Source organism: Solea senegalensis, linkage group LG2 (assembly GCF_019176455.1).
Source record: "Solea senegalensis isolate Sse05_10M linkage group LG2, IFAPA_SoseM_1, whole genome shotgun sequence".
Classification (NCBI taxonomy): Eukaryota; Metazoa; Chordata; class Actinopteri; order Pleuronectiformes; family Soleidae; genus Solea; species Solea senegalensis.
This window is the reverse complement of record NC_058022.1, coordinates 25585271-25606242: the sequence shown is the minus strand read 5'-3', so window position 1 is coordinate 25606242 and position 20972 is coordinate 25585271. Positions and strand designations below refer to the sequence as shown.

Sequence of the window (20972 nt, the reverse complement as noted above, 5' to 3'; positions counted from 1 at the left end):
TCAGCATTCATGTTAAAACACCATCCTGTTAAAGGTTCACAGGATGATGCCATCAAACTATTAACTTTTATATTCTGGCACATGGACAGTATGTATTACTACCCTCTGCGTCTTCTTCGTCTTCATTTTGCCTCAGGTCATATTTAAATGCATACATATAGAGCATACACACAGTTTAAGACCGTAATCTGCCTCTCAATGTTGTGTGTAAATCCCACAGTGTGGTACAGACACTGTTTACATGCTGTTTCACATTCACCTCCAGGGGAATAATGATTCTTGCATGACCCTGTATTATTAATTCATGTCCAGTGGTCCAAGTTTAGCAGGAGTTTGTCTGCTTTGTGTGTGTGTGTGTGTGTGTGTGTGTGCGCATGCCCCTGTGGACAGCCTTTGATCCTGTCTCTCCCCAGCTCGACCTCCCCCAGCCCTCACTGTCCAGGTCCCTGTTCCCATTAGGAGGCATAACAATGTTGAATTATTCACCGGTGTTTGAATAATTCAAGGTGAGAACGTTAATTGACCAAAGGAAAACATGTGCCAATCTGCTGTCTTGACCGTCAATGTAATATTTCCTCAAAGCTGAAATAAGCAAAACACATGAAACCTATGAGTATATTTGTGTTAGTGTATAACTGCTTTAAAGTAATAAGGTTTGTTTTGGATTTTATAGCTTTTTACTTGCACTCTATTCATAATAATAATAATAATAATAATAATAATAATAATGATAATAATGAGAAAGCCCTTAAACCGATTGTCAAGTTGACGATTAATTTAGTAGTCGATTAATAATAGATCAATCAAATAATTGTTTCAGTCCTAGTATAAACAAGACATGCACACAATCATGATGTACTTTTATTATTATAGTTTTGCACTATAAAAAATTAGCAATCAAACATAGGACTTTACACTTTAATCCAATGCATTGTCTTATGTTATCAGCATGTAATATACATTATATTGACTAATAAATATTTTGTGCTCTGAATAAATAATAAGAAAGCAATTGGAACTACGTCAGCACAGTAAGCAGATAAAGGTGAAATAGAAATTAAAATACATTCTACTTTTTCCATTCTGTCAGATCAACATATAAACAGGCAACTGTTTGCTGTTACAGCAAGTTGTACAGCTCAGTTGTATCGGCTGTCGAATTGTCCAAACCCTACACAATCACTTATCCAAGAAGTGACACCTTCAAAGAAAAAAACGGTGTATTTTTGTTTTCTTTGATTGTTTTTGAGTATGTCAAAGTGTGTTGCTGCTAATTGAATTCTATTTATAAGTCCTCAGCCCCATCTGGTCAATTTGTTCATCTAAAGATGAGCAGACATGTTATTAAAGGTCCCGTGTGTAAGAATCATTCACATTTTCAAGCACATCAGAGAACCATGGTGGTTCCAATTCTTATTCTATATATAGACTACAAAAGTCAGACAGTTTTTATTTGAAAGCAGTTTTACACTTATACAAACATATGCTCGGTACAGAGAATGGAAGGAAGCATAAAATAACCTGATGAGAAGCACTCGTTGTTTCTTGTGTCATCTCAATTGGCATAACTTCACCTCATCATTACCAGGCACTGCACAAACTTTATTATAAATTGGGCCCCAACTGTTCCCATGATGACCTTGATTTGATTCAGTTTTCTCAGCTAAACACAGTCTACATGCAGTAATCTATACATTTCTTCCTTGAAACTATTCTAATGTGTCAGAATATTCAGCTTATTCATCACTTTCATCATCATCGTCTCGGTCATGACTTCCGTCGTCATCATCCATGTCGTTGCTGTCTTCGCTCTCCTGGTTGTCAGGAGATTCGTCATCGTCCTCGGTGTTCACCCTGCCCGACAGGACGTCCTCTATCCAGTCTTCCAGCTCCTCTGCAGTGGGCAAGTCCTCATCATTGGACATGTCCAGCCACACACTGTCAGCCTGGAAAATAAAGGACAGCGGAAAAAGTGTCAAGGTTAGAGAACAAAAACACTTTTCACTTTGCAGCATGGGGGATACTTTTACGTACATCTGTTACATTTACGATGCCAATCTGAGGTCGGAACAGGTCCAACTTGAAGGTTTTTTCCCAGTAAGTGGTCAGCTGCAGGTACAGGACAAACCAGATTCACCATGAAAGTGCATTACCGTTTTTTACAGACCCCAAAAAAAAGGGCTTTAATAACAAGGCAGAACCAGAGGGAAGTCGTCAGGGTCGATCCAGACAATGCTGAGTTCTGGATTGTTGGTGTTGTCTCGAGCTACGTCTTTCAGGATCTCCAGGAACTCATAACCATCTAGGACAGATCAGAAAAACCTCACTGTCAAGTGCTTAAGGAAACAAAAGGTGAAATAACCATGGAAACAATAAAAGCAAATAGTCCTGGACTAGAGGTACACACCTGGATCTTCCTCCTCAGCAAACGCAACAATATGTATCCCATCCATGTCGTCTTCCTGCAGGTGGAGAAGCGTTTACAATACAAGAGCTGATCTGATCACTCAGGTCAATTTAGTCAGAATAACAGCGACTCACCCATGTCTCAAACATATTCTCAGCCCGGAGCTTCCTCAGTGTCGCCCTGCAAATACAATATTTTCCATGTAAGCACAACAAAATGATTATTTAAAAAAAATCAACCTTTATTGGTATAAATCAAAGTGACCTCCTGTGTTGGGTGACAAACTCAACAATGTCCATCTCTGACAGTGGTCTGCCAGGCAGGACGGCAGGCTCCTCCATGAACGGCTCATAGAAATCCACCTCGTTCATCTTGAGGGAGAGATGTTTGGCTACCTAAAAAGATCGAAAACAACAGCAGGAGTTTATTGAAAACATTAAAATAGATTTGAATCATCAAGCGATGGTGTGTTCAGCTCTTCATTTAAACATTTTTGTCACAGTTTCACACTCCATATCTACATAAAGACTTAGGGTAACGTTTTAAATATGAAGCTGCTACTGAAGACTGCCAAAAGAAACCACTCTCATATTCTTCTTATATTATTCCTATTCTCATGGGCGCAAAGTATACGACTAATGCCATTAAAATTCACATAAATAACCATACAATGAGATGCTGATGTGGGTGGATATACTTTTTTGTTTATTTAAAATCAGGCTCTAAAATCTGTTTTACCCTTTTACATTATTTATTATTTATGCAAAGAAGCAAGTAAAAGAGATTTCCCCAATAATAGTGTATAATAGATAGATAGATAGATAGATAGATAGATGTATAGATGGATAGATGGATAGATAGATAGATAGATAGATAGATAGATAGATAGATAGATAGATAGATAGATAGATAGATAGATAGATAGATAGATAGATAGATACAGTAGATCATAGATCTTACACTTACAGATTTGTCAAATGTTGCAAAGAACTTGATGTAAGGCTGAAAACGCTCTGAGGCCTCTTGAAAGGCTCTAAAGTCTGAGAAGGAGAGAGACAAAGACAGAAACTGTCAAGAATCATGAGAGAGAAAGAAAGGCAGAAAAACATACTTCCATCATCGTTCTATCCGATTGAATTGTGTTTGTATAGCACTGAGAGAAGAAGATAGAGGAGAGAGACCAGGAGCATTTGAAAAACCAATGACGTTGATGACAATTATCATCATCACTATCATCTTCATCATCTCGTTCAGGGTGTGACATCACGCCTTCTTATGCTCTCAACACATCACCACTGAGGACCAGCCTATCGCTGCACAGAAGCTTCATGGACCAGATGACATCTTCCAACACAGCAGCTAACTTTTTTTCTGCACGTCTTTTAAACAGAGAATCTATTTGCAGTTTGACCCACTATAGACAGGATAGTAGACGCTATTTAAAGGCTCTCAAGGGGCAGAGCAAGAGAGAGTGACACATTCTGGAATCAGGTTTCCCTTCAGTAGCCAGTGATGTCGCTCCATTAGCCACTAGATCCCATTAGAGCTCGGCCAAGGCAAAGAGGAGACTTTAGTGGACATGTGTTCTTGTCCCCGTCACCGGTCACACACTCTCTCTGTCCTTGTAAATGCAAAAACATGAGTGTACTAACATGAATCTTCTCCTTTAAAGTAGCCAATGAGGCGGATGTCCTCCTCCATTCTCTCAAAGGCTCGCACCTCCATGGCGTTATTGATCATCTCCACTGGGTCCTCCAACACCTATAGGGGGTAGTATATCATAGATAAGTGATATGCACTAGCAGGAAACAGCAAATCAGTAAAGCTCACAGCCAACACTGTACAATTAATTATTCATTTTATAAAGGCCAAGGCTGCAGTTGTATTGCCCTGTTTTTGGTTACTGTGTCTTCAATGGAAGTAAAAAGTAGACTTTGCTCTGTTTACAGACAATTTGTGGACAAAGTTGGTTCAAAAATACATATGATAATTAAGTATATAAATGACAGGCAGTGGCTGTGCTCCATCACATTCTAAATCTGGGAATAAATGAACTGAACTTTGACTAAAATAAAATAATTTGCAAACATTTTCAGGAGAAATTGCAGCTTGATAGTTTCCTCCAAATGGTTCAGACCTACTCCATCAACACAAGCTATATCTTTAACTGTATTCATGTGAAAATGCCAGGTGTCAAACTTCAGTATATGTGGGATAACAATAAAAGTTTGTGTCCTTTTCACATCAGCATCACATCTTTGCCTGGTACAGTAGTTCACTGTCAGTGTTCTGACGTGGACTGAACAGAGCCATTATTAATGTTATGAGTAACACCTGTGCCTTTCCTCTATGTCAAAATGGCTTGAGGATTTCCTCTCTTCATGGTTGACAAGAGTTCACATCAGAAAGTGTCAGTAGAGTCACTTCTCCACTCACATCCAGCAGGAACTCCACCAGCGTGTCCGCTGACAACTGCCCGTCAAACTCAATGACCCGGTCGTCCTTGAAAACATACAAGCTGCCCACTTCCTCCAGACCTACAGACAGACGGGAGTATTTATCATCTGTGACCCGCAGTTAGTAGCAAAAAATCCATAATAGTAAAAGTAAGTGTGTGTACATACAGTAGACATTCAGCATGCACATCAGGTAGAACAACGACAACAAATGGGTCAAACTCGTACCTAATTTTTTGGCAACTTTTGCATCCTTGTGGGAGTCCACCATCCCAAAACCAATGTCCCTGTTCTCCAGGACCTGCGCCGTGAGCTGGGTGTTCAAACAGACAAAGTCACATTAAACAAACTGAAGACTGCATGAGTCAGAACTGTTATTGTTTTTGACCAAATCACATTATTTTTCCAAGGTCAATGCAAAATCACGGGGAAGCTGCATTATGCTACATCTGTATGAAAATATTCAAAGATAAATACCCAAATCAAATTGTGAATGAAGTTTAGTTTTTCAAATAAAGTTACTGTAAATGTTCAACACTGGTTTCAACTTTGGTTTCAAAAAGAATGCAATAAAACTACGATTTCATGCTAAAAATAAAGATATCTCCAAGATAAAGCTTTGGCGCAAATTCCCATAAACTGTTTTAGTAGTTGCTTTTTGCTGTGATGATTTTCATCTCGACGATAAGAATTATCATTATTATTATTATTAGAATCAACATCAGCAGGTCTTCAGAGCATTATTATGTTCATAATCCATCAATCTGTTGATTATTTTCTTGATTAATCGGGTAATCAGTGTTGATCAGTGTTTCCCAAACCTGGAAATGATGGTGGTCTTAAGTGTCTTGATTTGTCGACATCATTTATTTGTTATATGGGGCAAAGAAACCAGAAAATATCCACATTTAAGAAGCCGAACAATCTGAAAACCTGTTTTAATTATGAAAAAACATTCAAACCAATTATTTGTTAATAAAATGAGTTGAGTGTCACTGTTCTTAGAAAATGTAAAACAACTTTAGTATTTTAAATCAAGGCTGAACAACTGAAATCCACATAAATATGACTCTAAATTAAGCAGAGGTTAACAGGCTTTTTACATTAGTTTAATGCAACCGTCCTACAAACGAGCATTTGAGCTGGTATCCACAGCTGACGTCTTAGGCGAACTATCCTTCCATTACAAAGGTGTGTGTGTGCGTGCGTGTGTGTGTGTGTGTGTTTTGCGAGAGCCCCCCCGTGGAGATTACTTGTTGGACTCAAGCTGTGTGTTGGGGCTGCTTTCCTTTCAGCTTGTGGAAGGAAAACTGACTTTTGAGGAACCACATGAAGAGACAAAAATGTGTTTTTCACTCCGTGTTTGCATTCAAGCGCTGCAGGAAACCACGACATGAATGCAAGACCAAGAACTGACAAATCAGCTTGGGTTGAGTGAATAAAACTTTCCTGATACTCGTATGGATAGAGTGGGAAGGGATGCAAGATCCCACTTTAATTCTAGTTCACCACCAAAGAGTCTTGGGAGCAAGCTATAATTAAGAGAATGACCTAGAAACAATCCCTGGATACATGTGAATCACTGAGGAGAGTGAAAAATGGGATTAAAAGAGTGAGTGTGTGTGTGCACGTCAATCTGTGACAGTTTAGGAAACATACATCACTTCTTATGGTTGAGCAGACAGTTTATACTGTAGATGAGAGGCAGAAGGAAGCATCTGGTTTTCAGTGCAGGGAGGATCACTGACTACTGACTGACTTGTTATGACAGGTTACAGTTAAACGAGCTCGTCAGTGAGGCTGTGAGTCGAACCCGCGGGGACTTGGGCTGTATCTGAGCTTATGAAAACATTTTTATGTTATCAAGTACATTAGGCTTTATAATCGCTCTGTATGCTACAACAGATACTCTCACTCCTTTGATCAGTAATGACATGTGTTTGGCAGGACTCACATTTGTGTGTGCCTGAATGTCAGTGTGGGTGGTGAAACAGAGTGTTGATAATTGATTTGGAGATAATGTGTTGCCAACGATTCTTCTTCTTTTTTTTTTTTTTTGAAAAGTGTTTATACCAGTTACAGAGGAACAAGATTTGGAGTCGACAGCCCTGATAGCGGCGCTCTGTGGCTTTACATGGGTGTAAATACACTTTTAAAAAGGCAGGAGCAATAAATGTCAATAAGACAAGATATTGAATGTTCAAACTGATAAACTCTGTAAATATTGTACAAATATACATTTTGATTGCAACTTTTTAAAAATCATACTTTTAACTTTTATTTGCCTGTGAAGCCAAAGACACATCATTTGGACAAAAAAGTAAAGATTCTTATTCTTACCTTGGATTTCATGCATATCATTAAAAATAGAGAAGATACACCTGTCATTGTGTTTTATTTTATTAGCAGATTTTTTGTCCTTAGCGCTTATAGATGATCACACCATATAAACTTTTTTTGTCATTTGTAAAGAAGTGTGATCATTCTCTCTGTATCTATTTTCCACATTATTCCACTTATTCCACACCACTAACTCACATCTGAAGCAGAGAAAGACAAGCAGCATTGATTACATTAATGCTTTGGGTTGTTTCTTGTTTGTTTGTATGGTCTTTGCCTCTTCCCATCTCTATCTTACCTCCAGAACCAGCTCTGTCATCTGGAACTGCTTCTGCAGGCCTTTGTTGGTCGGCAGAGGTTCGTGGTAGAACAGACACAGCAGGTCATATCTTTTCAGAGCCTTCTTGTAGTTGCGCTCGTTGACGTCCAGCACCCTGTCCTTCCCATCAAAATTTGGGAACTCCAAACCCTCCTCAGCGTCGCAAAAGAAAACCAAGCAAAGGCAAAGGCAGAGGCCAGACAGTAGAGAAAGCCAGATTTGCTGCATTGTTTTTTTGTAGGTGAAGAGAAATTAAATAACGTCTACAGGCCCAACTTCAAATGTGCCCCTAATAATTGATATACTGCCTCTTCTGTATCAAATATGAATTATTCTAATATTTCATCAGTGTTCTCTCTCATCTGTCTCCTCCTCTTAATCACACAGTATTAGGTAGCCAAACCTCAGGAGGGTTAATTGCCTCCTCCTTTTCTCTCTCTTCCTGAAAAAGTCAAGAACATTTAAAGGACAATCACTCATGAGGCAGCCATTCATTCATGTCCTGAAATTATTCCAGAGAAGAAAGCAAAGAAGCTGCTTCATTAGCAATGCATGGAAGAGGAATAGAGCATAGAGCATAGATAATTCTGACGTTTTTTACTCATGGCCCTCATCATCTTCTGTATAAATGTTATTGTTCATTGCATCATGGTTGATAATTTAGTGCTCTGACCACTAATCTGGGAAAACATATCTAATTCTAATTGGAAATACATTCATGCTCGTGATTTTGAAAGTGTTACTGGATATATTTTGGAAGGAGTATCCCTATCATGTCATGTTGCCTTGAGCCAATTATTTTATGGTAAATGTTTTTTGTGTGCGAGCATTACCGTAATAACATAATCCAGACAGAAATAACAGATCACGAATCGCTTCTTCTTTGTTTCTCCTCAGACAAAAGCAGAGGACAAGGAGAAAATGGAGCGTGTGTGGCTGTGGAGTATGTTCGTCCTGCTGTCAGTTTGTGGTTTATGTGTGTTTGGAGAAGAAGGTAATTTACTTTAAACAATTAAGTAGTCATTTTAAATGTAGCAGTTTCACTTTGCAGCTCGGTTCCGCTGTGCCTCCGTGAGTTAACGCGGGCTAATTCATCACTTTACAAGCTAGCTAACAAGCTAACCTAACTAAGCTGTCAGCAAAGCTTTAGCTTTACTTGAGTTAACTGTGGTTCTAAATTGACTGTAACTACGTTAATACTGCGGTCAAGCTATCTGACACTCGTATCTGACTACCTGACGCTGACTTTTAGCTCCCTCCTTACAAATGCGTTTACGGTAAAAAGCTTGTGATCCACTAACTCTAGCTGATTTGTAAGGACAGTAACATCTGCTTTTCAAAATAAAACACACAGAGTGCACGTTTGAAAAGCACATCTTTGAATTGGAATCATAATGAGGTGGACAAACTTATCACATTATAGGGTTTTATATAATTTCCCATCGATATATATCACCATATAAATCAAATCAATATTTCTTTCAAGCTTAAAGGTAAGGCCTATAAATAATATCTTGATAGTTTTAGGCTACATGCTGATATACAAGGTATTTCGGGATATAAAGCTGCACATGGGTTGTTTCTCTGGACTTAAAAATGTTTGTTCTTCTCAAAGGAGAGTGACAATGCACTGTAAATGTACTCTGAACATAAAACATCTATTGTGTAATAAACGTACTTGTTGCAGCTGTTTAAAGGTCAAGTAATAAACTAAGGTAAAACAAGAATATAAAATAAAAAGTATTATTGAAGAAAAAGCATTGTTGCGCAGATTCTTTTCTTAATCGATCTTCTTAATTTATCAATTTGTTCATTAGTGTTTTTCAAACCTGGAAATGAAGATGTTCTCAAATCAGTTTTAATGATTTCTTTGTTACATGGAGCAAAGAAACCAGACTATATTCACATTTAAAATAGAAAATCAGAAAACCTGTTTTAATTATTTATAAAACACTCTAATCTAATACTAATCCATTATCAAAATAGTTGACGATTAGTATGTTAGTGGCCTCTTACCCCTCTTTCTCTGCTGATTGTTGTTGTCACAGGCAAAGAGTGGAAGAAAATTAGAAAAGACATATCTGAAGCTGTTGTAGGATACACTCCGTGCGACCCTGTCAATTGTAGCTGCCACCTAAGGTGAGTGTGAAACCACTCTGTCTGCACATTTGTACATTTCTGAGACCTGGTTTATACTGAGGACTTGATTTGCTCTTGGATTCTCTTCCAGTGTCCTACAGCATGACTTGCAACACTTTACAGCGGGAATCTCTGAAGACCTAATGGCCACCACCATTCAGCGAGGTGTGGGCACTCATTACCAGATCATTGGTCACAAGTTGTACAGAGAACACAACTGTATGTTCCCTGCCAGGTAAATATAAAGTGTTTTTCTAGTGCATTTAACTCCCTGTCAGCCCTCTTGACATAGTTTAATTTTCTCTGCTTCTGGTTTCAGATGCAGTGGGGTGGAGCATTTCATCATTGAGGTGATTGACAGTTTACCTGACTTGGAGTTGGTAATTAATGTTAGAGATTATCCTCAAGTCCCAAGCTGGGTGACGCCGACCCTGCCTGTCTTCTCTTTCAGTAAGGTCAGACTATGGACAATCCTCTCAGGCATATATGAATGTTTATTAAATGAAATAACTGGATTTGTATGTTTGATCTGAATAGACCTCAGACTACCAGGACATCATGTACCCTGCTTGGACATTTTGGGAGGGTGGACCTGCTGTGTGGCCCATTTACCCCACTGGACTAGGGAGATGGGATCTGATGAGGGATGACCTTAAAAAGTAAGAGACTTGGAACAAATCAATTTAAAATAGATGGGTATCTAATAAAGACTATAATTGGACCTTCTTAAAATCTTTTAAATGAATATTTGCAGGTTTGTTTTGTGAACAAATTGACATAAAATTGATTATATTTAGCTGTTGAAATATTTGACAGAAATAAGCAATCTGAAGACGAGGACGTTGGAAAAAATGTGATGGACATTTGCCACCGATGTCTGTCATAAATTTTATTTTAATCTTATTTTATTTAACCAGATTCTTATTATTTGTGATTTGTACTTGTTTTTGATTCATATGTTGTCATTTTATGGTTTGCATGAGAAAATAACAACATCATGGAACAATAATAATTTCCAGCCATATCTAATCACATATGATTTCATGTTTCATAACCTGTAAGATCATGTCATTGTTAGGTCTGCAGCTCAGTGGCCATGGACGAAGAAAGAGTCTAAAGGATTCTTCAGAGGCTCAAGGTTAGTTTCTGTAAATAATTCAGATTCTGCAAACACAAGAGGAGCATTCACAGTGTTGTGCCTTTAGCAAACTTCTATGCTTAATCTTTAATTGGTCAAACAATGCCTGTCTTTTGCCTGTTCATGTTTTCAATCCCAGAATGTCTTGCATGAGTATCTTCTGATCTGATTTTTGTCTTCTCCATTTCTGTAACAGGACCAGTCCAGAGCGAGACCCGCTCATCCTCTTGTCCAGAGAAGCTCCAGAGCTCGTGGATGCAGAGTACACGAAGAACCAGGCCTGGAAATCAGAGAAGGTCAGAAGAACTGAAACCACAGTGTGGACAAATGTATTCATAATGACTATAGAACCTAATTTACCTAATGTTTGACTAAATGAAACATCTTCAGAGTACATGTTTGATTTATGTCAAGGAAGGAGGAAAATATTGTGTTTTATTTTGAGGAAACCAGATGATCTTTGTTGACTTTTTACTCATGTTTTCATAGGACACACTTGGGAAACCTCCAGCCAAAGAAATCCCACTGGTCGATCACTGCAAGTACAAGTAAGCTGAACTCCCTAACAATAAAAGCAGACAAACGGATCATTTTTAATTTATGTCATTTGTGATGATGATACACATGAACATGATACACATGCATGGGAAAATAACAAACTCCTCCATGTCCTGTAGGTATTTATTCAACTTCCGAGGCGTGGCGGCGAGTTTTCGCTTCAAACATCTCTTCCTCTGTGGTTCTCTGGTGTTCCATGTGGGCGATGAATGGCAGGAGTTTTTCTACCCTCAGCTCAAACCCTGGGTCCACTACATTCCAGTCAGACAGGATCTGTCAGATGTCAGGTACGGAATTCCTCTGAGTCTTTTAGTCTTTTCAAGTGTCATTTATTTAGTAATATCAGATCCATACCTGGTTAACTTTTCGGCCATTCTACATTATTACGTCAACTGTATATGAAAGTCTTTTTTTTCATTGCTGATGCAAATTTTTGTGGAGTTGTAGGATTACAACTATCGATTATTTCTCGATTTATCAAGTACTTGTTTAGTCCATAAAATGTATGAAAATGTAGAAAAATATTGATCATTGTTTCTCAAATGTTTAATTTTAAACTCTTTTACATTGTAAAACCAATCCTCAATTAATAATTGGTTCTCTAAAATTATAATTTTACTGCAGATTGTTTTTGTTGTTGATTAACTTGTTGATTTTATAATTGAGACAACTTAAAAAAATGTCCCATTTGATTTTGTTTGACCAAAGCTCCAAACACAAAAATGTTTTTGATTTCTTTTCCTTTTGATCAATTGATGAATCATTTCCACACTTCTGATACAGACGCGTGTGTGTATGAATTTTCCTGCCTTTGAACAAAGCTGCAGATATGTCTGAACATGTCCTGTCTCCTCAGGGAACTTCTCCAGTTTGTCAAACAGAACGATGCCATCGCAGAGGAAATCGCCACAAGGTAATGGATCGTATTTAATGACTAGATTTTGATGTTGCAGCCTTTAGATTAAATCATTGCCTGTTTTCCTGTTTCCCCCTCTCCCAATAGGGGGAAAGAATTCATCCTCAACCACCTGCAAATACAAGATGTTTCCTGTTACTGGCAGAGACTCCTCACTGAGTTCAGTCACCTTCTCACCTACAAACCCAAACGAAACAATAGCTACAACCAGATCTTCCACAAACCCAGTAAGACAGAGCTGTAAGTCAGATATAGTGTGGGACCTGAACAGTTGGCTAAATCTTGAATGTAACCACACCACCATGACATGTGATTGATTTTCCCAGTTTTGTAATATCTTAGCTTTAGCTAATGCGAAGTCACAAGGCTGTTTTCACTCTTTTTTCAAATGACTTCATTGTTTTAATGTCAAAAGGGCAGTTTACTGAGTTGATACTTTCAATTATGCTGCCACTTATTTGCCTTGTTGACTTAAATATTGTAATGTCCACTGTCTAAAATCACCAGCAAAGAAACATCAAGACACATGTGAGCTGTGTTAGTTAATGTTTATTTTACTCATAAAAGGAGCATTCCACAGATTTTACATGCCAAGGTCAACATGCACATTATGAGGAATCATTTTCTGTGGTTCAAGAGTAGCACAAAAATACTTTTTTCAACCTTAATCCTGAGTATAAACTGAAGTTTTAGAGTTATAAAGATGTGGCAGACAGTGTGTAATATTAATAGATGATAAAAACAACAACAACAACAACAACAATGCAGGGTCCCATTTTGCGCAAGTCTGATCATGTCATGTTATGGCAACTTCTGCCTCTTCAGTTTGAGTCACACAGCTTTTTTGAAGTGACAATACATTGCTGGAATACCCCTTTAAGATGCACTGCTGAGACTCCTGCATATGGCTTCAAATTTTAGGTTTCTCAGGAAAATATTTGATGATATACTAGCACTGAGAAGTTGCACAATCAGCTGTGGGCCACCTATAACTCTGAGTTTAAATACTTCACAATATCACGGCATATAATAACAATAAAAATAATAATAATAATATGGTACTAGTACTGTGCTTGTCCACATTTAATGTATTCTGTTAGATTGGGAGAATTTTGTTGTCCAACCTTGCAGTATGTAGAATAATTCTTTTTTTATTTTGAATGTACTGTATGCCTTCATGAGAGTTGATGGCGATCCAACATCAATTTGGCTACACCGCCCTCTGCTGGGCAACTTGAGAAACTGTTACTAACTAGTTTATTCACATTATGCAAACAGTGCCATCACAGTATCAACGTTTTGTATTTTAATAGGTTCTAACATTAGTTTCATAACTTGAAAGCACAAAGGAATCACATTTCACACAAGTGCCAAGAGTAAATGTATTGTGTAATGTGTTTTATTTTGATATGTGGTTTCTTTCATACTTTGGAAACGGTTATGTGAATGTGTTTGTGTGTCGAAAAATGTAACTGATACAGAACTGTGTTGAATATGTTGTAGTATTCACACCAAACTAATGTCATATCTTGGTCTAAAGGTGGTGTATTTAAATGTTGATTTGACCAATAAGCTGTGATCATGTGTCTGATCATGTGATATCAAGTTGTTATTCAGCAGTTTTGTTTTTTAGGCCAATAAAATGTTTGTATCTTTGTCATTGGTTTGTGTGTCGTTTTTCAAACGAGTAATTAGCAGGAGTGAATTAATGCAATGACCAGTCCTCCACCGTCTGGGGGCGCTGTGGTGTGTAGCTGCCTGCGTTGCAGTCAAAGGTCGAGACGCCGGTTAGCTTCCGGAAAGTCAGGTAAGAAACAACAGAAGGACAAAGCATGAGAGAACCAAATTATAGCACTGTATACGAATAAAGAGCAGAAACCGGAGTGTTTGTGTCATGTTAAAGAAAACGTTCGTTTTTACAGACATGTTTTAGTGCGCTTTGGTGATTTTATCCCTTTTGACATCATAATGGCTGAAAGTATGCTAACATGTAGCGTTCGTGCTCCCATTATCGGACAGACATTGATGTTCTGCCGATTTTACTTGTCTTAAGCACATAAACACAAAAAGCAGTGACTACGTATACCGTAAATGTACTTATTTGTGTGACCGTGAAAGCAAAGTAGTGTTTGTTCACTCCCGGTTACAAAATTGCCCTATGAGAAAGTAATTTTAATAATAACACAGCTGGTATAGGTTTAAATATCCTAGTTTATCAACCTGGCATAGCCAGTAACTATAACACCTTTACCTTATTATATTCATATACAAAACCGTACTGGGCCATTTTAACAGGTCACAGTAGTAAAATCACAGGTATAAGGTTAGAACAAAGTGGGAAACAAATCTTGTTCTTGTGTGCAATATGTATTGTTTGTGTTACACGCATGTGCTTATCATTCTACATTTTATTTTAGAGTTACATCCTCTATTGGTTTTTATAATTTCATGTTGTATATTATGATGTGTAATTGTGTTACTTATTTTATTATTTATTGGTATTAATGATATTAAATTTTTTGCTCTTCTCTTTAATGTTTTATTTAACTTCACTTATTCTTTCACCTATTGGGTGCCTTTTTAAATACTTTTATTTTATCTATGATAATATTATGTCATACACACTGCTTTCCATTTCCATTCCACTTCCATTTCTAAGTGCTAGATTCCTGAAGATACAGTCACTAATTTGTTTCCAGTTTACTCTGAAGCAGCCAACATGTTCTGCTCTGAGAATCCTTTGGTCTCAGCAGTGCATTGAAAACTTAAGAGAAAGTCAAGAAAGAAATGTATTCTCTGAGAATCAGCTTGTGTGCTCAGTGTGTTTTGATAAGACTGCACCATTTAACAGCTGCTGAGTCTGACAGCCTGTGCAGCCCTGCCAAGGTTTCATATGCCTCAAGGCTATTTGTTTTGGGGCTGGGGTCTAAGTCGAGGCAGTGTGCACAACATCCCAACCCACGGCCGTGTGTTTCTGCCTCTTTGCTACAGTCTAACGCCAGATGAAGCGTGATGCATCCAGAGCATCCCAGAACTGGCTTCACCCTGCAGAGATGGCAGGCATGTTCAGCCCCCTGGAGCATGCTGAGCACCGGCTTACTGCAGGGCCTCCTCCAGAGTGCCAGGCCTCTTTCCTTCTGCTTCCTGCTCCCAAGGGTCCATGCAGCTGATGTGGCTGCTGCCCAGCCTGCACAGATGCTCTCCTCCTCCTCTTCCTCCTCAACCAGCCCAGCTCCTGCATCCATCTCCCATCCAAGCACCCTGCCAATCCACATAGGCACGCCAGAATTCCCAGACACAGGATGGGACCGCATCAAGGACCTTTTTGACAGAGAGTTCGTTGCCTCTTCTTGTTCTCTGTTGATATTTTTTTGGACTCATGCTCCTTTTATGAAGCTCTATACTAAATGTTTTGAGTGCTGTTTTTGAGTTAATATTAATTAATTAACTCTCATCTTATCCAACTTTATTATCTCACTTTGGATATTTTACTCACAAATAAGTAACCATCTCAAGCAGTAAATGAAAAAAAAAAGAAAATGGTAATTTGCAAAATTCATTAGATGATGGAATTACATGTCAAATAGGAGGATGAGAGGATGGTATTGCTAATGTGATGGCCTGCAGCAGACATGTCTTAATACTGTAAATATACAGTACGACCCAAACATTTACCACCCAGAGTTGAAGGCAGATTTATTCCCAGTAAAATAATCTGGTCTCTCATCATCATCTTCCTCACATATACTTCACACACTGGTATAATGAAATTAGATTATGATGGAGCGAGAGATAAGGTGACTCGAATTATTATTATTTAATTTATACAGTACAGTATTTTTGATTTTCCTCCAAGTACCACCTGAGGAAACTTGTGTACCACTGTTGGTACACACACCACACATAGTTTATAGTGATTATTAATGTTGTATGTCAATTTTTGTTTTAAACTTCTAGCTTCTCATTTATAAGAACATGAAACAGTTATCGCCTTCAGAGCTTTACAGTTCTTATAGTAGATGACCTTTTTTTGTGTTTGATTGTACGTTTTTGTATTTTAAACGAGAGAGGAGGAGCTTCCACTCATCAAGGGCCATCACAATTGACCACACCATATTATTAAAGGTTCTTATCTTTTAAAACAATACTAGGTTTAAAAAATGTTCCATATCAGTTAATGAATTGGTAAAAATGTGTGTATTTTAACTTCTTTTTGTTCTTTTGTCACTAATGCAGGCTTTGGTTATAGAATTTAAATGCATTGTGTTCACTCTTGTCTCTCTGTAGTGCGACAAATAAATACTCAGAGGAGCTGACCAACGTGATAAAGAGCGGTGTCGTGGGCGCACTAGCGGGCTTGTGTTATGGAGGTTTGCCAGCCGCACGTCATGCCAGGCAGAGGTATATCCAACTGAGCCAGGCAGAAGTCTATACCACTCGTGTGGATGCAGTGGTAAGTAAAGTCTGTATTGTGTGAACGTGAGTGTTGAGCATCTGAATCTGATTGGAGCATTTATCACATTTTCTGTTTGAATCAGCGCTCAGCCCATAATGCGGCTATCCGGGGCTTTGTGAGATACGGGTGGAGGTGGAGCTGGAGAGTGGCTGCATTCGTCGCTTTGTTCAAGTAAGCAAAAAATATCAATAAATAAAATGAAATATTATGAGGTTCAGAGTTGTGTCCAGGTATTTACGAAGAAAGAGCACATTTATGCAGTCATGTATTTTCTAACTCATGAATTAGTTGTATTACATGGTTTAGTAAATGTTTATCAGTCAATAAGGCTGTTGTAGGCTCTGTAGCAAACACTTAGTATTTAGTATGTCTTTGCATTAACAGCCATCATACTGTAATACTGCCAGTTAGAGTTTGACGTCCCAGTTGATTCTCCTTGAACATGTCTAATCATCATCTGTGTTTCCTCTGTAGCTCAGTCAGCACAGGTCTGTCTGTGTACCGGGACAAGTATGCCCTCAGTCATTATGCTGCAGCTGGAGGTGAGTCTTATAGCCTGATCACACATGCTGTGAAAATGAATCTGTTTTATTAATTTCTTTCTTATATGGCTCAAGATCAAGAAACTGGAAAATACTCACATTTAATGAGCTGATAAGTCAGAGAACTTGTTTGTATGAATAAAAAAAAAAATGATTATCAAAATAGATGACTCATTTTATAATTGATTAATAGTCAATCGATTCATCGTTGCACACCTAATCTGCATTCTCATTTAAAATAGTGCTGAATGGTTATTCAGACGTTCAGGAGGCTTTAAACAAACCTTGAATCTCTGGTTATTATCTGGAGAAGAAAGGAACCATCAACAATAACATTGAACAACTTCTTTGTGTTGTATTAGTGTAACCTTTGTTTTGATTGCCTATGTGCATTGTTTCAATCATTGAAGTTGCACTAGTATTGTGTTTTTCCTGCTCAGAAGAGACAGGGAAGGTCTCTTTAGCTTCATGCTAACTCTGGTGCAGTTATATATAATAACACATTAATGTAAAGCAGCAACTAACAATTATTTTCATTATCGATTAATCTGTCGATTATTTTAACGATTAATCGTTTGGTCCATTAAATATCAGAAAACCTTAAAAAATGTTCATCGAGCCTGGAAATGATGATTTTCTCAAATGTCTTGTTTTGTCCACAAACCAAAATGATTCACTTTGAATGATTTCTTTGTTATCCAGAGCAAAGAAATGAAGAAAATATTCACATGTAAGAAGCTTAAACAATCGGAAAACTTGTTCTAATCATGCAAAAAGCTTCAAACCGATTAATCGATTATCAAAATAGTTGTCGATTAATCGTTGCAGCTCTAAGTTAATGTTTTTGTAAAAAGTAATCAATTCAGTGTAATGAATGAGAAGAACTCAACAAACGCTCGTTCATGTCAAAACATGAACCACAACGTCTCCAGACTGTCATTCTTGTCCTTATGGGTGGTAAAATGTCTGGCACTGACATTAATGATGGAACCTTGTTGAACCTAATGATGGATTGCTTGAACACATTAGCATACACTTGCCAGCACATTGAGTTATGATTGATGTTGATACAAGTGTGTGTGTGTGTGTGTGTGTGTGTGGGAGCAGCTGTCACTGCAGGACTTTTCAGACTGAACCTGGGCCTGACAGGAATGGTAGCAGGGACCATCATCGGCGCAGTGCTCGGGTAAGTTTGGCTTCTGGTTTTGCAATCATTCATTAACTGTTATACAGTAAGTGATCTAAAAGACAAACCTCAGCGATCATTAGTGGACTTAGTTATATATCGTGAGGAGCTGCTGAGCAGACTCGCTCATGCGTGTCCACATCCGTGTCTGTGTGTTTAAGAGCAGTGAGCACTCTGGCAGCCAGCTGCACCCCTCCCAGCTACCCTCTGTTGCCCAGCTGAACCCCCTCTGCCGCCCCCCCACCTCCACCTCCAACTCTGTTCACACTGCCAGTGGGACTCATGTGCACCACAGAGGGCCATGTTTTGGGTATTAGAGCAAGGAGCCAGGCCAAGACAGCAACTGCCCCGCTCCTCTCATTCTGTTTCTACCAAAGTCTGATCTGGACTTGTTCTTCTCTCCCTTATTTCTCCTCGGCTCTCACTTCTCACTCCTCTCTCTGGCCACTTTCTGCTGCGTTCGCAGAGCCAAGAGCAGACTGGAGTGGGATTGTATAATGGTGATTGAGTGTGAGGTGTTTGATGGTGTAACAGACTGGAGGGGCTGGTTTGGATCAACTCTATGATCATCCGCTCCATGTTGGCTCAGCCCTGGTCCGCTCTCCTTTTGGCTCTACACTGGCCTCTCCTCCTCCTCCTCCTCTTTCTCACCCTCCCACTGTCTGCCTCAGTGACCCGCCACCTGGAGCGTTTGATGTGTGCAAACAGCCTCGGCTCCGGCTGTGCCAGGTGCAGTCGGGGCAGAAGTGGGTGAAATGAAAGCAGGCAGCTAATCTGAAAGCACATCACGCTCCAAATATCACTCCACGATCATCCCGTCGCCAGGCATGTGGTGGAGGTGTGACTGGAAGGTGGGGTGGGGCAGTTTAATGTGAGCTAATACAGCATTTTAATGTGACAACAAGGTTTGTTACATAACAAATTATGCAATAATTGAATAATAATGACCAGAATATACACAGTTCTTCCCTGATAGGTTTTTTTAGTGGTGGTGTCAAATGTAACCCTGTATTCTAATTAAAATATATTCTTGATAGGTGAATCATTTTCTAATAAATGATAATAACTCTGTTCAGGATTCCCACTGGTGCTCTGATCATCAGCATGCAGTCTCTGGCCGGAGAAACTGTCCGAGAGAGGAGAAGGAGAGAGCGTAAGGAACTTTATGAGCTCAGGCTCGCTGAATGGTAAGTGACATTGCATTTTAGTGGCAGGAATTTAGAAATGATAATAATAAGAATTTTTCTTTCAGTAACCCGATACTCTCCTTTTAAATCATCAGGACGGCCCGTTTGCAGTTGACAGATGAGCTGATAGGAGATCTGAAGGTTGGTTCTCAGGAAGAGGAAACCAAAAAGGACATGGAGCGAATCCAGGAACTGCTCAGTTTACCACAGAATGAGGTCAAAACTCTGGACTCTAGCAGCCAGTGACAGTCGCTGTCTCACTACCTGTTTTCTCCAACTGGGACTTGACCTAAGTGTGAGGATTAACCGGTCACTTCTTCACCTGGACTCTGAAACACACCATCTCTGCAGCAGAATGGAAATGGCTTCACATTAAAGGCATTGTTGTATCTCACAAATCAATTGTCAAGGGGCCCATAATTATTTATATTCAGGTATATAAATAACCCATATATTGGGTTTTGTGTGTTCAGACCTTGTAATTACATCCATCCACAGTCAGTTAGTTACAAGTGAACAGTTCAACAGTTCGTATCTGACATTAACATGCAGAATTTGATATTATTTATTTGACCTGAATAATCAAGTCACTTAAGCGTTGATCGTATTTATAATACATGTCTGCAGTTATTTTGTCTGCTGCTAATTAAGATTAAATGTCAATTTGAAATGGAGTACAGGGGAAATCTGAAATCAGAATATTGTGCTCCTTCCACAGCCAACAGTTGGCCATTAGTGTTTTTCAGGTTTAATTGGACTCATGATTTTTGGACAATTTTTGTTAGTTGTTAGATTAATCGTGTAAAACAAAACCATTATGATCTAAAGACAAATTCATAATGTTACCATTGTTTGTGACATGATGAAACCCAATAAAACATCCTTCAGTTTCCACATTTACTACAGTGCTGTGTTTGTTTGGTATGTGTTACAATACGGAGACTGCGTGCAGTCGTTTCTGTGATCAGTGTGCATACAGACATCGTCATGTAATTACAGCTGGTTTAAGAGGGAGGGAGAATTTGCATGAACAAAAGTGAAAACACCCTCTTAGCAGATGCTAAAAGACTTGAGTAAGTACACCATGGAGTAAAGTCTATTACAGTAAAAACTGAACAAACAGTACAACTCATATTTGACAATGTCAGTTCCTTCGTGCAAATAAAGCCTCTTTCTTGTTGCAGTGTCTCGTATGTGCAGTGTGCGTTTGACTTTGCCTCTTGGGCTTTTCATCAACTGGGTCAAACACAGCCTTGGCCCCTGGTGTAAACAAGATGTGACACAGCAGCAGCAGCTGCGGCTCAGCATCCAGCAGCGACTGCTGACGT

At 38.7% G+C, this 20972-nt stretch overlaps 3 protein-coding genes across 3 annotated transcripts; 2 read left to right on the top strand and 1 right to left on the bottom strand.

The window, feature by feature from the left end:
• Window positions 1-1003: 1003 nt before the first annotated feature.
• LOC122762190 (calsequestrin-2-like) lies at window positions 1004-7816 on the bottom strand. The gene is made up of 11 exons (XM_044017395.1): window positions 7502-7816; window positions 5092-5176; window positions 4844-4944; window positions 4060-4168; window positions 3374-3447; window positions 2672-2802; window positions 2542-2587; window positions 2408-2462; window positions 2202-2302; window positions 2035-2109; window positions 1004-1946 (listed from the first exon to the last, which is right to left on the bottom strand). Exons 1-11 carry the CDS (start codon window positions 7748-7750, stop codon window positions 1737-1739), a joined length of 1236 nt encoding a protein of 411 aa, XP_043873330.1. The 5' UTR covers window positions 7751-7816; the 3' UTR covers window positions 1004-1736.
• A 594-nt stretch (window positions 7817-8410) lies between these two features.
• On the top strand, window positions 8411-13929 carry poglut1 (protein O-glucosyltransferase 1). The gene is made up of 11 exons (XM_044048736.1): window positions 8411-8516; window positions 9571-9661; window positions 9753-9896; window positions 9981-10116; window positions 10199-10320; window positions 10740-10799; window positions 10996-11095; window positions 11289-11347; window positions 11477-11644; window positions 12214-12270; window positions 12361-13929. The coding sequence occupies exons 1-11, from the start codon at window positions 8444-8446 to the stop codon at window positions 12515-12517; spliced, it is 1167 nt and encodes a 388-aa protein (XP_043904671.1). The 5' UTR covers window positions 8411-8443; the 3' UTR covers window positions 12518-13929.
• An 87-nt stretch (window positions 13930-14016) lies between these two features.
• Window positions 14017-20544, top strand: timmdc1 (translocase of inner mitochondrial membrane domain containing 1). The gene is made up of 8 exons (XM_044020057.1): window positions 14017-14080; window positions 15265-15608; window positions 16561-16726; window positions 16812-16900; window positions 17204-17271; window positions 18379-18457; window positions 19534-19644; window positions 19740-20544. The coding sequence occupies exons 2-8, from the start codon at window positions 15286-15288 to the stop codon at window positions 19888-19890; spliced, it is 987 nt and encodes a 328-aa protein (XP_043875992.1). The 5' UTR covers window positions 14017-14080; window positions 15265-15285; the 3' UTR covers window positions 19891-20544.
• The last annotated feature ends 428 nt before the right edge of the window (window positions 20545-20972 follow it).